General features: G+C 41.0%; 1 protein-coding gene across 5 annotated transcripts in view; it reads right to left on the reverse strand.

The window, feature by feature from the left end:
- UNC13B (unc-13 homolog B) overlaps positions 1 to 17,260 on the reverse strand; it is a 206,892-nt gene that overhangs the window by 45,565 nt on the left and 144,067 nt on the right. For all 5 annotated transcript variants that reach the window (XM_054283505.1, XM_054283504.1, XM_054283503.1 and 2 more), the window contains 9 exons: positions 15,140 to 15,309; positions 14,153 to 14,268; positions 12,179 to 12,342; positions 10,011 to 10,161; positions 8,958 to 9,026; positions 6,638 to 6,727; positions 5,063 to 5,197; positions 4,106 to 4,239; positions 3,111 to 3,196 (listed from right to left, as the gene is read on the reverse strand). In XM_054283505.1, the coding sequence (XP_054139480.1) occupies positions 3,111 to 3,196; positions 4,106 to 4,239; positions 5,063 to 5,197; positions 6,638 to 6,727; positions 8,958 to 9,026; positions 10,011 to 10,161; positions 12,179 to 12,342; positions 14,153 to 14,268; positions 15,140 to 15,309 (1,115 nt within the window). The remainder of the gene's footprint in view (positions 1 to 3,110; positions 3,197 to 4,105; positions 4,240 to 5,062; positions 5,198 to 6,637; positions 6,728 to 8,957; positions 9,027 to 10,010; positions 10,162 to 12,178; positions 12,343 to 14,152; positions 14,269 to 15,139; positions 15,310 to 17,260) is intronic.

Consider the following 17,260-nt stretch of genomic DNA (forward strand, 5'->3'; position numbering starts at 1 on the left):
AGCACATGCCCTCCATTTCTACAGCAGCAGTATGGTCTTTCAAGTCTTCTTTGCAAGACTGTTTATTGCTGGCATAAAAACTACAGAACTCTAGAGCTAGTGTTACACACTACATCCAAAGTGCTAAAACTATGGGTAACAAATAAAAGTCTTTGTCTACTCACAGCTACAAGCTCCATCCAGGAGCATGAACTTACCACTTGGTGAGGTGAATGAGCTCATGTTATCCAGAACTTAGGAACAGAACATAAGGGAAAACACCATGAAGAAAATTAGGGGCAAGTACTATACTCTGTGCTCATGTGCACTTATCTCCAAACAATAGATTAGCTTTTGTTGCAGAGCTCCTGATCTCAGAGCAGACAAGAAATGTACCCAGAGATTATGCCACAAATTGAGAAAAGGAATATGAAACTCTTGGTGCAGGTTAACTGGTAGAAAAACCAGCAGCTGAACCTGAGAAATGACAGAGCCAAGAGCTGAGGCTGGCAAATCTAATTATCATCCTACACATCATTTAATCAGTTTCCTTTAATCCCTTTTCCCCTAGTTTAAAAAAAAATGCAGCGAGCTAATGCAATCATCTGTATTTAAAATGTATGTAGTAAGGCCTGTAATTGAATTATTGTAGAGCTTGTTCTAAAGGTTATCTTCACAAGTTTCTGGAGAGCAGAGTAGTGTGAGGAATCACACTTGCCTCAAATAGAATTCTGCACCCTAAGCATTTCTTGAATATATATTTGGAAGAGACACATCCTAACACAGACTCTTATCACTATTCAACCCTCCTGCAGAACTTGAACAGTTAGACTACAAATAAATTACCAAGCAGTTTTTAGATTTTTGTTCAAAATGCAAAATCCCTGTCCACCAGCTGCATTTGTATCTACTTCTGTCACCAAGAAATATTCTGAAGAGGGATGCTCTTTTCAACAAGCATTTACTATGCACTGAGGAACTCACTGGTGATACCAATGCTTGTCTTAAGAAGCTCACAAGTGACCAGAAGGATATCAGGAAAAGGTAAAATAAGCCCAGAGTCATCAGTGGGGACATGGTATGAGACATGAAAAGAGAAAACTTGGGAGACCAAGCTAATCTGGGCACTGGCAATCAAATAAAGAAAAAAAAATTAATGTCCCCTTTGACAGTCATACAGCTGCACTTTGGATGCAACAGGGAAAGGGATTCTTAGGAAGGTGAACAACAAGATCTGGAGACATGCAATTGCAATTCTCACTGCTGCAGACAAAGGAGGAAGATAGGTCACTTTTAACATGTATGAGAGGAAATTGCATTATAAATTCCTGAAGAAGAGCACACAGGAGTAGAAAGAACCATAGAGTGGCTTGGCTTGGAAGGGACTGTAAAGATCATGTCATTCCAACCCCCTGCCACAGGCAGGACAATTTCCACTAGATCAGGTTGCTCCAAGCCCCATGCAACCTGGCCTTGAACATAGCCAGGAATGGGGCAAAACCAGCTTCTCTGGGCAACCTGTGCCAGTGCCTCACCACCCTCACAGGGAAGAACTTCTTCCTAATACCTAATTTCAATCTATTCTCCTTCAGTTTGAAGTCATTCCCCCTTGTCCTGTCACTATACACTCTTGTAAAAAGCCCCTCTCCGTTGTTCTTGTAGGCTCCCTTCAGGTACCCCATGTAGGTCATCACCCCAAAGGCTGAACAATTGCAATTCTCTCAGTCTTTCTTCATAGGAAAGGTGCTCCATCCCTCCTAGATAAATAAGGACAAAATTGAAAGGGAAGCTAAAATGGTTTGCAGGAGCAAATGGTTTCTAGGGAAAGAGAACATGAAATGATCACCATTGCCTCATCTCTAACACATGAGCAAGCAGTGACAGTCACTATATAAGAGACTCTTCAACATAGTTAGTAGGTCACAGTCCTTCTTCCCAGTCTCTGTTCTTACATGAGCTTCACCTCACAAGACAAAGGCACTGTGGGGTACAAGTATATATAAAACGCTCCTAACACAGAATTGAGAACATTTCATCCAGCCCTGCAGCATGTCAGATTCAAGCCTTCACCTGGCAAAGAGTGTCCCCCTACAGCACAGTCTCCACATCTCTTGCACTGACAGAGATTAATAAAATAAATGGAGTCAATCTTTTTCACCTACAGAGCAACCCCACAGACTTGTTTCCAAAGAACAAAATGCAGGCAGCTGTCTTACTGGCAGCATTTTTTCCCAAGCAATCTGAAGAGTCTAATTGGCTGTCACTCCTGTGAGTGAGTTCAGGTCACAGCGGGGACAAGTGGATTGAGCAAAATTTTGTAAGTAGTCAAAAGTAGTAGCTTGACTTCGGTTTGGAATATAAATACAGCTAGCACACTGCAGACAGCCCTGGCACTTTTGTTTTATCACAGTCTCACCTTACGAATGATCATAAAGCCAACCCTGCAGGGACAGTGGGAGCTGGATGCTCTCTGAAACTTGTGAAAAGTTGGTGAGATTGTGAAAATCAACATATAGAAGTAAAATAAAGTTCAGAAACCAACCATCAGAAGAGTACTGCAAGAGGAAGAATTCCTTTGTGGACATTTGCTGGGTTTTGCATGCCTAACTCATTTTCAGAAACAGTAAAATTTTCTCCTTACTTGAAGATGGAATTATTGCAAAGACTAATTGGAAATGAAGATGTCTGCAGCAGGAATTATTATAACAGCATCTTTCTGCCAATGGCTTAGACAACCTGTGCTGTATTATCCAGGGAAGTAGAGCCATGGCACAACTCAGAGTGCACCAATTTCTCCAACCCTTTCTACCACAGCACAATGGAAGATGAAGCTGCTGCTGTCTGCTGATCCAAGCCATCGTAACTTCTAGGCCAAAGGGAACTTCTGATTTCAAACCAGCTGGAATGTCATTGAACAGCTTGCAACACAGCCTGACATGGAGGTCTACAGCTTATGCAGATCTCAGCCTCAGTTCTGACCATAAACCAGCTGTGCACCAACAAAGAAACCACTAAAAATCCCCACTCCCATCAGCAATGCTACTCACAGGCTTAAGCCTCATTTTCACCAAATGGATGGAGAACAAGAGACCAGCAACAAGTCAGCTAACAGCAGTGAGACATTCTCTTACCTTCCATGGCATATTTCATATCCTGGGCAAAAAGACTCCACATCACCTCTGCGCTGATCTTCCCAACTGCAAGCTCCTGAGGAAACCTGAGGGGACATTTGGAAAAGGCTTTGGCATATGTCAAAGCAAAGGGCTCTTCCTTATTTAGCCCTGAGCTATGCTACAAGCTAAAAAGCTCAACTTCACAGATGCTTCTTTCACCCTAATGGACCAGGTGAAAATCAGAGATCATGGACTAGACTCTGTGGTACAGATTAAGTAAACTAAAAAATTTATTTAACTCAGAAAGACAAGTTGTGCATATCTTTCCTAGAAGAGGTGCACACAGTTGTTCTGGAAATGTGATCTCTATGCCCTTGCACCTTTTTCCCCTTCCTTGTCCATTTTTTTCTCTTTCTCCTTTTTGAAGGTTACTAGGCTGAGAGGTGACTGCTAATCATGTCAGATCAATGATGATTAGGGCACAATCCAGGTCTCTGTGTGTAATACCTTGTAGGATCTCTGTCTCTCTCTGCCTTGTGGGACTGTAGGAGGGGTATCCACCAGCTGAACAGAACCATTTCAGTGACCTTTCCAGTGCTATGCAAACTCCACCCAGTGCAATCTCCCAGTGCTGCACTGAACACCACATTCCTAAGCCACAGTGTAAGGCACCACAGCACTACTGTGTGCATTAATGTGCACCCCGGAACTGCTCAACATCAGAAAAAACCAAAAGAGCTCTCACCCCATTTTCAGGTGCCTCCCTGAGTTCAGGATTGTAATAATCAGGGTGTTTGTGCTCGAACGCCATCGTAACTGAACCTTTTGAAACTCTTCCATCCCAATCAAAAAGTTATTTATATAGACAGAGACAGATAAGACAGAAAGACAGACAGACAAGATAAGTACTTCTATAAATGCACAAGTGACAGAAGAGATAGAAAGCAGTTTAACAAATAAAGCAGAGCAGACACAGACTAGCATTAGCCAAACATAACATGGAGGATTCTTACTGATTCAGGACTGGGGTATAAGAATTCTTGTCCTCTTCTATGATGGAAACTATCAAAGTGATGAGCTTGGGCCAGAAATCAAGGTTTCTGATGCTGGGGCCCTGTTCCTCGGCAGGAAGATCCTGAGTTTTGTTCTGAGAAGGAAGCCATTGGAAAACCAGCATAAAATGTAAGCGCAAAGAAAAAGTAATGGTAATCTGGTAAATGTAGATCACCATGCAAACTCCAAGCACACCTGTGGACCCTCTCATCCAAAGAGCTTAAAATTATTAATGATTGCTGGCAACTTGTCTGATCTAATGCAAAACACAGTAACAAGCCAAACCATGTTGCTGACTGGTGGCCTCAAACCCACCTAATCCCTGTTTTGCCATCTACCACACCAGGTTTGTCATCTACCTCAGCCAGGCTCCAGGAGACCTGCTGAGACATCATTTGCCCTAAGCCTATTCCAAATACTTGCTCTTTAGGCACCTGGTTGGTGACTGTATCCCTGTTGACATGTTGTGTGTGCATTATTACAGAGAGGCCAGTGGAGCTCTCACACACTTGAGAAGAGTTTGTGTCTAGAGGCACCTCCTAAACCCAGTGCAGGATACTGGGTGCCTGAAAACAAGGCAAAATCTCACTGCTTGAGGTTTACATATGCTAATGACAGCTTCCTTGATCAGCCTACATTTGTGTAATTGGCTTTTGCTCACTCAAAACTACATCAAACCTTCCCTTCACAAATAACTGCTGAGGCTGGCAAAACACATCATAATTAGTTAGTGTAAAACAATTATCATCCTCCCCTTACTAATTAGTGCTCATTAATTGATTACAGATTTTCTGCATTCAGAAGATAACAAGTCACGCAACTTTGTTTGGGCTGGCTTTTTGTATCAATTATTATTCTTGTTATTACCTTAAGAAAATAAGAAAAATTCAATTTCTGCCTGCTTATCAGCTACTCACAGGATCTGTCTGGTACTCCCGACTGTACAGCTCATGACAGTTGTTGAAAATGTACTCGTAGGTAGAATTGAGGCAAGCTTTTACACAATCCTTCACCACCTGGCTAGCTCGGGGTGGACTCTGAAGCTCTTGGACCTGGCAAGGGGAAAACAAAGAGAGTCAAACAAAGCACGGTTCACAAATCAAACAGGGAAAGGACACATCAGTGTTTTGGAAACCACTCAAGGCTTGGTGGATCTGCTTTACACAACTTGTGACCTGAAACCACTAATGGGTCACTCTCCACAGGCATAAAGAAGCAGTGACAACACTTATCTCCCCACTGACCATTTGAAGCATAAAAGAGATTTTGATGTGCCAAGGAAGATTCCCCAGAACAGACAGATCATGTGGCTCGATATGTGTATAATTTGAGCCAAACACACAATTTCTGCTGAATTTATAGGACTTTGTTACAAAGCCTGCAGGCAATCTTCCACAGCATTGGAAGAATGTGCAACAGACCAGCAGAGCAGTTTACATCTGATCTGCAAAGTCTTGCCAAAGACCATTCGTCTGCCTTTAAATACAAAAAACTTTCATCAAGGACATCTTTCATCACAAGCTTTATTGAATTTTAAAGCAACCAGAATCATTAGGGACATGCCAACTGATACGCCTTCTCCTCTTGCAACAGCAGCTGTTTTCATTATTTCATTGTTACACTATTTTAGGAAAATGCTGCAGAGGTACTATAAACTAAACTGACAGGCAATTGTCACCCTGCAAATACAACTATAACCTGACAATTTTGATATTTTCAGTACCTCTAAGCTTTTCAGAGTATCTCTATAAATCAAGCTTTCAACACAGACAGACGGTCTGAATGAATACTCTTAAAATAAAGATCTAAATCATCATTTACACTAGGGCTTATGTATAAAAATTTAAGCACTTCTTGAAGTAGCTCAAATTAAACACTTGTTTTTGGTAAGATAAACATTTTTAAGTGGCATGTACTAACCAACAATATTAGGTTGTAATCTTTTAAAAAAGTTTAGAAGCTAAAAATCAGGAATATAAAATCATCTCATTACATATTGCTAGGACAATAAACTTCATTCTGAAACCAGCACATTAGCATTCATAACAACCCTCCTGGATCTCTACTGAGAGATATTATCCCATTTTAGTATCTCATCCTCCACAAGAGAACTCTAAAATATTTACTAGATAGTGAAAATCTTTCCTAATGTTATTAAAAAAGCAAATTATCTTCTTAAAACTAGACAATTCTCTTTATTCTTCCTCCTCTCCAATTTTTTTTCTGTTTTTTTGCAAGGGAGGGTGGGAGAGTGTTGTGCCATTTTTATGACTGAAGAATAATAGGGGAAAAGCAATTTACATCTTCAAAATGCAAAATACAGAAAACTAAAGACAAAATGTGGATGTTTATACATGGTCAGCAGATTATTTCCATTTTCCTTAAGTGTCTAAAGAAAAACAACATGAAACAATGGTTTGAAAATGGGAAATCAACTCCTTGGGGGAAAAAAACTGCAGACATGCCATTCCCATCCCCACCCATATCCCTACCTTCATCCTGAAAAAGGTGATGCTGGTCAGCAAATCCACTGTAGACTTCAGGTCCTGCAGCCGCTCACGGCTGCTGGCTGGGAAGTTATTCTGTTGACAGAAAAGGGAAATCCTGTTTGAAAGCACAGTCAGATCCATGCAAGGCTTCAAGCATGTACTAAATAAGGAAACTGTCTTGGAAACATTTCCTGCTCAAGAAGCCTGTACCAGTCAAAACAATGCTCAATAAATAAGGCCTTTTTGCTGCAGAAGCTTATCTGTTGGCTTAATTAAATAGCTTCTCGCATAAATGTAAAGTCTGTGGATGCCAGGAGACTGACAGGCCTTGGTGGCAGGGATGGTCTCCTTGGCTGCAGAAGGAGCAGGCTGGGAACAGCCTCACCACTGGCAGCCCTGGCCTTTTGCCTGGGGTTATGTGAGACCTTTCCTTTCTGCACTCAATGCTCCGTTTTTGGCTTCTCTTCTAAGATGCCAAGGGGTGTGGTGTATTCAACAGCTCTCCAGAGAAGTAAACAAGACCAAGAAGGAAAAATTAGCACAGTTCCCATAAGACAGTGACTGGAACTAGCTAGAACCCTGTGAGATGCCATATGTAAATACATATGCTGAATGCAGCTAGCTTTGCTTTTTGCACAAAACTCCTCCCTTTCCAACCTCAGGCACTGTGCCCTTTCCAACATTCCCACTGTCTCCTGTGGCCATGTGTCCTTTAACAGCATTCATGTTCCTCAGCATGTTCTTACATTCAAGCTGATGGGATTTGTTTTGCTGCAAGTAAAACAGCAGGAGCAACCTTCTCTTCACATAATCTCTTCATATCTGCACGTTCAAAAATTATTAGATATGAAGGTGAAAAGAGCAGAAGGGAGCAGTTTTCACTTTTTACTGAGGACTTGCAGAAAAATATGCTGTCTCTTGACAGTAATAATTGAGTATTACTGAAGTTCAGCTAACCACTGAAGGCAATTTGATGCTTTTAGCAGTCATTTGTAGATGGTCCTTCTCGGACAACTCTCCTTTTAAAAGTTAAGCTGTCCACACATGGGTTCTCTGGAACTCAAGGTATTTACCAAAATCAAAGACTTCCATGGTTAAAGATCTAAATACAAACTATTTGAAGAATATAAATTGCCATCTCCTGTTTGGAAAGCTGCAAACTAACACTTCTTCTTTCAAAACTTAACCTGCCCTTTAGGGTTTTAAAATAATTACTAAATGCTCCCATAATGCTTCAGCCATTTCTTCAAATATAACATCAATTAGATTACACCTATATTATTTAAACTACTCAAATCTTTCCTGGTCCTTTATGTAAGATCTTGTTTGTGCACATTTCAGTTGCATTAGCCACCAAAAAGCAGCTTTTACTGAACACCAAGCAAACAAAAAAGGCAGCACTGTTACAGATTCCTATTGTCATGGGTTGATAATTTTCCCTCTGCTATTCCGTGGATCAGTTGCCTCTATTTAGACCTTTTCTTTCTAGTAATGTAGCTTTAGAATAGCTCTTCACACAATATTCCTTTTATCTTCTTTTGCACCTTTCCCCTTTTCCTTTTTTTTGTCTTCCTAATGCACTTCTCTTTATCATCTCATGTTTTTCTCCTCTATATATTTTTCAGTGTTTCAGATAAATGCTAAAATCAGAAGTGGATAACTAAATAAAATCTAAGCTCACGTTTTGCCACAATTTTTAAACTTTTCAATGAATTAGTCACTGACTGAAATAATATAACAAGGAATTTAAGGGAAAAAAACAGCCAAGTCACATGATAAGATAATATTGACTCAGGAGTAGCAAGGAAAGAAAGTGGAGGGTTTATGAAGCTTGCTGGACTAATGCTAACATCTGAAACTCATCTCTTCACAATCTGCTGAAGTGGGGGGATCTCAAACCTGACCTTACATCGTGATTCGAGTTCACCAAACCTTAAATAAAATATTGCTCTAAAATATTTCTTTCATAGTAGGGAAGAACAAGTCTATTTTCTCTTTTTACATGGTACCTGAAGTAGCTGATAAGAGTAATTCAAATTATTTTATCCAATCCAACTTGGATTGGAAATTGGGGAAGTATCAGAAATAAGCACAGTTCACAATGCTCAAATTTTTTCAAAAGTCTTGAGCAAATTACAGTGGAAATAAAAACCAAGGTCTAAGTTTGATCCATGAACAAAACAAAATTTGAGCAACAACTTTCAATGACAATTCCTTAAGACACAAACTACGCAAGAAGTTAGAAATGTAAGAGAACTCCAAATGGTGTGTTTCCATTCTGCCCACCAGAATATTTGAAAGGATTCTGTTTAATCCCACTCACCCTGTACATTGAGAGATCAATCCGAAGTGAATTATGAAGCTGATCCAGAAGTTTCACAAACCGTTCTTTCTGTTGAGCAGAAAGCACCAATAAACATTCACATATCACCACTGTCCAATCCATGTTCAGCAAAGTATCAGGTAATCAGTGTCAGATCTCATGAGAGCCAGAGAAAGTAGTATGGATACATGGCATTGTGCAAACAGTATTTTCTTTCAATTCTTGGGTTTACTTTAAAACTGTAATTATTTCTGTAGTCTGTGAAACATCACAATTGTCAGAAAAAACACTCCATTGTCACTCTGAACTAGAGGCAGAACAGAAACCATTCTGACTTTCCATCTGCAATTTACACCAAACTTGTATTTGAGAGAAAATTCTTATTCAGAGATGAATAAATTACAGGCAGAAAAGGGTCTAATTCAGAGCAATGATACAGCTCTGCGATCTTATCTAGATAAGTGACAAGTACTACAGGCTTCTTGTGACATAACTTCTTGAGGTCAGGTCTCTCCACTGAATTCTCATTTGGCATTGTGAACACCTCCTCAATTTATTAATAACTTCTCAGACTGATGGGAAGCATGAGCTTTTCCAAATACTTTTCCAGCATACTCAAGTCCACCACAAATTATATACAAAACATTTTAAACATTAAGGGGATAGACTTCTTTTGTGGTGGTGCTTTTTTCCTCCTAAAGCAGTTTCTGTTTTTAAAAACGAAGTTCTGAAATTACGAGATCACATGGTAAATTTTACCAACAGCACTAACATGCAGAGTTAGTTTTGTTTGCTCATTCCATACCATCTGTGCTCCACTGTAATGTGAACACAAAGAATCAACATCACAATGCATTACACTGATTGCTATCTGAAATGTGTGATGATGAAGACAATAAACCCATGCTCTTTGTCTGGTATAAAAGTTCCACTGCTTCGAATTCCTCACAAATTTAATGTTCTTTAAACAGAACAAATTATTTACTCAAGGGTGGAAGCACTGTAGCAAATTAAAGAAGTCCAATCACAACATCACCAAACCCACAAACCTACCCCAAAATTGGAGGCTGCAAAGCGGTCCGAAGCAGACACATTTGTGGAGGCAGTGGTGTGTGCATAATAAGCATTGATATTGGCAAGTAAGGTGCTCATCACAGCTGGCACGCCTGGGCACATGTATTTAGAGGAGAGACATGCAAAATGCCTGCAAAAGGACAGTGATGTAAGTCATTCTGGTCTCTTTTGTGCAGCAGGACTTGACTTTACCCCTTTAACAGACCCCTTGTGCTGGCGGGCACCATGAACAGATGGAAGTTACGTTTCATTACTTTACAGAACTCCAGCATCTCAGAGCTTTTATTCAGAAAGGTGCCATCTAGACAACAGCTCAAAACAAAGAGAACTCCCTTCACTGCAGTCATTTCCAGATCATAAAACCGCTTCTCAGCCATTTGCTGCCGACAGTATGTGACTTAGTGATGCCCTGGGTCCTGATGCCAATTTCTAGAACCAAGCCTGACACAAGGAAATCGACACGATTTGCTGCTGCTTGAGACAGACACAGGTTCTGAGGTGTCATGAGGTGGCAGCAGCTGGAAAGCATTAATGGCCAGTGAGAGTACATGCTCGTATTTCTGTGCTGCACTGATATGTGTGATTCCTTATGGCTAACCCATTCAGCCTGCAAGAAGTGTGCACGCTCATTTGCATTTTCCCATTCTCTCATTAAAATCAGGGAACACCCCTCCAGGGAATCTCAGAATTATGCTAGGAGCATCCAGGCTTGTGAAATGATTGAAAAAGTTTTTTAAAATCTCTTAGTTCTAAAAAAAAAAAAAAAAAAAATAGAAAAAATTGGAACTTATGAGGTCTTATATCATGGGAAATGGCAAGTTCATTTCAATAGGCAGAAGAGATGGGGCATTTTTATGCAGAAATACTCATTGAGAAATTTAATCTAATCTGGGAACCACTTTACAAATGTAACTTTCTCCCTGAGGGACTCGTAGAATCACAGAACAGTTTGGGTTGGAGGGGACCTTTAAAGGTAATCTAGTCCAACCTCTGCAGTGATCAGGGACCCACCGCTCCAACTACACCAGGCTGCCCAAAATTCCATTCAAGATGACCTTGAACCTAAGTTTCCAGGTTAGGCAGGACATCTACCACCTCTCTGGGCAGCCTAGCCTATCCATGCACTGTTTCACCACCTCCACTGTAAAAGATTTTGTCCTTTTATCTATCCCAAATCTAACCTCTTCAAGTTTAAAACCATGCTTGTTACATAACACATACCAATTGGTGATTTAGGCACTGAGTAAATATAAGCACATGAAATGGCTTCATTTAGCTTTAAGAGAAGCTGTGAGGAATGGGGGTCTAATCAGAGAGGCTTCCAGCATCCTTGGAAATTTTTCACATCCTTGAGCAGCCTAGTCCAACTTTCAAGCTAGCCCTGCTATAAGCAGTGACTAGACCTCCAGAGAAACCTGCCAATTCTTTTCCATTTTGGCTTAAACCAATAGGCAGAAAAGCTGCTTGCAAGGTGATATAAATGCAGCTCATAACTCATCTAAGGACCCATAACCCAAAACTTTTAGCTTCTAATGTGAAAAAGTTCACTTTTGTGTGGTACGTTTTATATTACATTTGAAATAAGAAATGAGCTAAGTATAGCAATACTAGTCTTTAAGAGGAAGAATGACTAATCCCAAATCCAAGTAAAAGTATAGTGACAAGGAAAAGGGTCTTTGAAGATACAGAACTGCATTAACCTAGCTCCAAAGAGGACAAATCAGTGGCACCATTACTGAAACTTTTTGGAAGTGCTTTCAGCAGCACCTGGGAAATCAGTGTCTTCAAAGAACTGTAACATTTGCCACAAAAGATGTACAGGACAAATGCTTCCACAAAACCTCATCCCTTCTCATATCATCAGAAACCTTCAGTGGGAACCTTGAGCAACACCTTTTTAACAGAAGAGCTCTCAGAGAGATTGGGGAGTCTCAAAACAGAAACGGCAGACAAATAATTCTTAGATTTTGAGGACACTAGTGATTAAAAGACAGGAAGTCTCTTCCCATTCACAGTAAGACCCGTAAGGAGCAGCTGCCACTTCCAAGCTTTCCATTATAGATACACTTCATCTGCTAAACAGTGAGAGTAACATCCATCAGTTACACCAATTATCTGCACTAAGGAGCACAGGAAATGCATCTTACGTCATGGCCTGGTATATTGACTCAATGCCATAACGCATTGCAAATTCATCCACGATCTCTTGGGCTGTCTCATCAAAATACACCTTCCATGCATCATCTCCTTTGGCATCAGGGATCTTCACCACCCCATTCCCTTGCACATCTGTGAGATGGTGAAAGAGATTCTGAAAAACAAAACAAGGACAAGTCTGTATGTGAGGCTGCTGAAGCTGCTAAGATTCATGAAGAGCATGAAACTGCTGATGTGGTGGAACTATCACAAATTTCTTTGTTCTCCTCCTCTTTTTTCCCCCTGTCCACTCTGTATTTTCTGCTTTTACCTTCTTTTCTTCTTGAACGAATCTCATAGCTGAATTTTTCACATGCATACCTACAACTTTACCCAGCAGACAATGTGAATGATTCAGAAGAGTGCTTCAGTGCACTGAAACCATACACTAATTAGTTTTCCTGAAATCTACGCATTTCTGTCCTCATCATGAAAATGCCTTATTATGGACAAGCTATTTAAACTAGCTGACGTTACAGCTCTGTATCAGCATCGTAATTATTATCATATAGAACAGTCCAAACAGATTTCTCTTCCTGAAAAGGATACCCTTAAGATTGCCCCTAACAACTAGAGACTTGCATTATATTATTCAACATAACCTTTCACTTTATCTAACACTGCAAAAGTGTTCAGCTATCATTGCTATGCAGAAATTGCACATTCAGCTCAGTGGGCTTCTCAGTAATCCTCAAATTCATGTCACTTTTAGATTCATCAGCCTTTCAGAGAGTGGCTCCCTACAGTAAGCGATGCAGAAGTCTAATGATCTCATTAGTAGCTAGAGGATTCTGCTTTACAGTACTATTTTTCCTGATTATATTATTCTTGCTGCAAAGCATCTTCATTTTAGAATACACAAAAGAAAAATGTGATAGTTAAAAAGATACCTATTTGCAAAAAAAAAGAGCAGCAAATGAACATGCATGTTCAAAGACAAAATCGAAACAGCTTACCAAATAGTAGCCATCAATGAAATGAAAAACAATAAATATGTATTGAAGGATACAACACAGCCTACTAAAAGAAGCCTACTCTCTGAGCTTCATATTTATCTTAAAAGAGTTCCCTGGTAAGGGCAGAAGACACCACAGAGCTCCTCCAGTTGATTGGCTGGATAAATATGCTGTTCCTGTAGATGAACATTCCTCTCTGTGATACATCTGTCCTTCTCTGTGTAAGACGAATTTGCTTAACCCTCACTGACCTCAGGATATTCCTGTATACAGGGTTCTGACTACCCTTCCTTATTCAGGCACTTTTGAGACTGACCCTGCTGCCTGCCTTTTCTTTGACACAGACAGACTGGGCATCTCTCCAAGACAGGGTTTTCCCTTTAGTCTTTCTCACAAGCCATCTTTGGATTTCTCCCAACTTCTGCAGCACTGCCTGTCTAGCTCAGTCCATCCTGAGACAAGTCAGTACCAGAAACCTCAACTTATTCTTCTGCTCCCCAACAGCTGTTCATAACTACACACCACTGCAGCAGGACAAAAGAATTTATACCACCAATACCTGGATCACTTAATAGCCCAAGACAGAGACTCCTCAATCACAATTTACTCATAATGCATTTTAGTATGCTTCCTCTAAAGAAAGACAGAGATACAGTACATGCTGAAAACATAACTCAAGGAAATTCACAGGTTTCCCCACCTTAAATTCATCATAGGTTCTGAGTGAAACCAAAGCCTGATCTCTGACAGTAGCACAGCTGTGACAGTGGGACACACTGAGCCAGCCAGTGTTGGGGAGACAGCTTAAAGCTGCTCCCTGACAAATGTGGGTTTGATGATTCAGTGTGTTACCACTGCATGGCAGGGAAAAGAAAGCTCACCTAGGGCAAGGAAGAACATTTCAAGAAAATAAAGATCAGAAAATTGCTTTCTCAATAGTCATAATGAACAGATATTCACACCTCTTACCTCATGAAGGCAAGTGTACTGAACATGATATGGAGCCACTTTCTCCTCGCCTTTGATCTCCACACTGATTTGTAGGCGAATAGCCCCGGACACTGCAGACTTATCTGTTCGCTTCTCTAGAGGGCAAAACCATCAGCAATTATTGCATTGTTCATGTTCAGAGCACGGCCATCTCAGGATGACAATACTGGCAAAAGAAACTGTTGGAAACTGCTGGAACCTGGGCTGAGTCATCACAGTGAAAACTTTCTCTTTTCTTTCAAAACATTGAATAATACTAAGTAGACACGAGCAAAACAACTGCCATGATACACCCTCAATATGACACATCTAATTAGAACTATGCACACTTTTGGACATAAGACACCCTTTCTGCCAGCAAATGCGCTACAGGCTCTTGGATTCAGTCAGCTGAACTAGAACCACCAAGGACAGATTCCTTTCTGAGAACAGGGCTGACTGATGTGGAATTTGTCCCTAACTTCACCATAGTCCTGAACTCCTGGGAACTGCTGGAAGAAGATTTTGGATCTCCTAGGAGATGACAGGTTCACGTGCCTGTCAACTCAGCACCATCTGGTTGCTTGCTGGTACCCTTTACAACAGTCACTGGAAAAGGTCTCAAGAACTTGCCAGCCCAGTGCAACGCACCTGATGTTCTTACAAAGTGCTAAAATGCTTGTGTTGACACCAAAAGAAAGAACACAGGACAGCACATCTCCAGCAGAGGTGGAATAAGAGTCTTGCTGCAAGCATTTCTTCCATTGTATTTTTAAGTAGCTGACAGAGAAAAATCATCAACCTTCTGGCAGGTTATACTCCATTTTAACTGAGATCAGCTTTGCAGCTGCTCTGCAGCAGCATCATATGCCGCTGAAACCATGTAAACTTTTTTCCCTTCTTGTAAATTGTCCACATGCATCCAAGTGCTCTCAAACATTCCCAAACCAACACGTAACAAGTTTTCAGCCTTAAGGCCCTGCTCACCAAGGTTGTACCACACATCCATTTCTCCACTCAGAGTGCGAACTTCAATGATTGTTTGCCCCAGGAAATCATCTGACTCGCGTTTCAGCCTCTGCTTGACACGAGACTTGATGTCATCATCTTCATCCCACACTCGCACCTTGATCCGGTCAGAGGAATTATGGCACTCACTGCAAACAAGAGAAAATGTAATTTTAAGAGTCTGCAATGCAGCCAGCATTTATTTGCTACATTCTCTGTACTCCTCTTGACCCACTCGTCCAGCATCAGAGAGATATATTAGCAAAGTGTAAACAATGTACATTTATTTCAAAAGTGGAGTGTCTGATATGAACAACACAACACCTTGTTGGTGCACTCTAAATGCTCCTGTGACATGGCAAATACTCCAAATGCATGCTGAACAACCACCCTGCCCCAACCTCAGCCACCAATTTCTGACTTCTCATGCAGTGTGACTCTGCTGCTTGTCCTCACTCTCAGCAGCAGCTCACAGAACTTGGGAATTCTCTTCACAGCTGTCAGTTTTGCTGTGAAGCCTACAGAAGCCAGGGGATAGCCAGGCTGGTTAATGCCAGCATACACCCCCGCAAAAAATGACAATCATCATCTAACTGGTTTCAACAGCTCTCTCCATCAATGACCTCCTGCTCAGCTGTAGGCTGTAAGGGCTACCTGTCTTTATGCAGTTTCTAGGTTAGCACAGTGAAGACCTGTGACAAACACCCTTTGTGCTGGTTTCTAACAAAGGAAAAATAGTTCAGGTGGAGGTAGATCTCTTTCTTCAAGACAGTCACAAAGCAGTCTTATCAATGCATAAGACATTACAATCAGATGATACACCACACTGCCTGAGGAGAACGAGTGTGATACAGTAGTTGCAGCATTGGTATTTAATTACTAGAATTGATTCTGCCTATTATTCACAGCTTAGACTGATACTTTGTGCTCTGGGCAGATCAATAAAGACATTTCCATTAAAAGAAGCAGTTTACTGTTTGATGAATCAGCATCCTCCAGTTTAATGCACAGACGGGATTTAAAGACTCTCCCCCCTTTTTCAGGTGTTTCAGATATCTTTTGTATATCGAAACAGGCTCTTGGATGTCAGAATTGGGTAGAACCGTACTGTAACAGCTCTGCTCATTTACAGGGCATGCAATAAAGCAATTTGAATGCTCATATGAGACCATGACAAGGGTGATTACTCACCATAACCACTACAAATGTCTACCCTCAAGCAAATAAAACCTATGAAAACAGGCAACTGCTGCTGAAGGCCTGTTTTCCAGCCTTTTTAACATTAACATGCTGTATCTGTTGCTAAGCAACAGGGAGAAAGAAGAAATGGGTCAGAAGAGCTCTGCTAAGCCTGGTCAATAGGATGTGGCAGTGGCTGGTTATGAGCATGCTCTCTGCCAAGAAACCATTTGGGTTCTTACTGCCACCATTGTGATTCAGGATAATGTTTAACAGACATCCATGCAGCTCCTACTGATTTTTCCAGTAGAGGGGAATAGCTGGGAATTATATGGAAAGGTTAGAGGCAATTCCATGCAGCTCGGATCACAGGCAGAGCACATCACTGTTCCCTGCCTTTACTGTGCAATCAAATCTGTATTTAGAGTTCAGAATAAAAGAGGTTCAATGGTTGTCTCCCATCTTCTGCACTCTCCTCTTCCTCCTCCTTTACTTCAAGAATATCTTCCCAACAAAACCATGCAAACAAGTTCTCACAAGCAGGAATGGTTGGAATTGCTGCTCTTTGTAGCTCTCAAATTTATCCCAGTGCTTTGTCATGTCTGCCAGCAATACAGCCTAAGCATGTAAAAGAAATCCTCTTTTCCTGACACAGTGCACTACTGTACAGCCTGGCAGTATTGTAGAGGTTCAGTGTTCAGAAATGCACAAGTGCCTCAAAACACAACTGGGACACAGAGGCATTTACCAAGCACCCATGAGTTAACTCCTGACTTCTTCAGCCATCACCTTCTGGCGGACAGCTCTTTGCTAGGACCACTTTAGTCTTTTTTCTTTGCTTCCAGTGGTCCTTCCTCAAGGAAAACGTTCACTGTTCAAACCTAAATCTAACTTAAGCAGCCCCACATGCATCATCCCCTG

Source organism: Melozone crissalis, unplaced genomic scaffold (assembly GCF_028551555.1).
Source record: "Melozone crissalis strain CALT ecotype California unplaced genomic scaffold, PUWL_Pcris_2 ptg000036l_1, whole genome shotgun sequence".
Taxonomy (NCBI): Eukaryota; Metazoa; Chordata; class Aves; order Passeriformes; family Passerellidae; genus Melozone; species Melozone crissalis.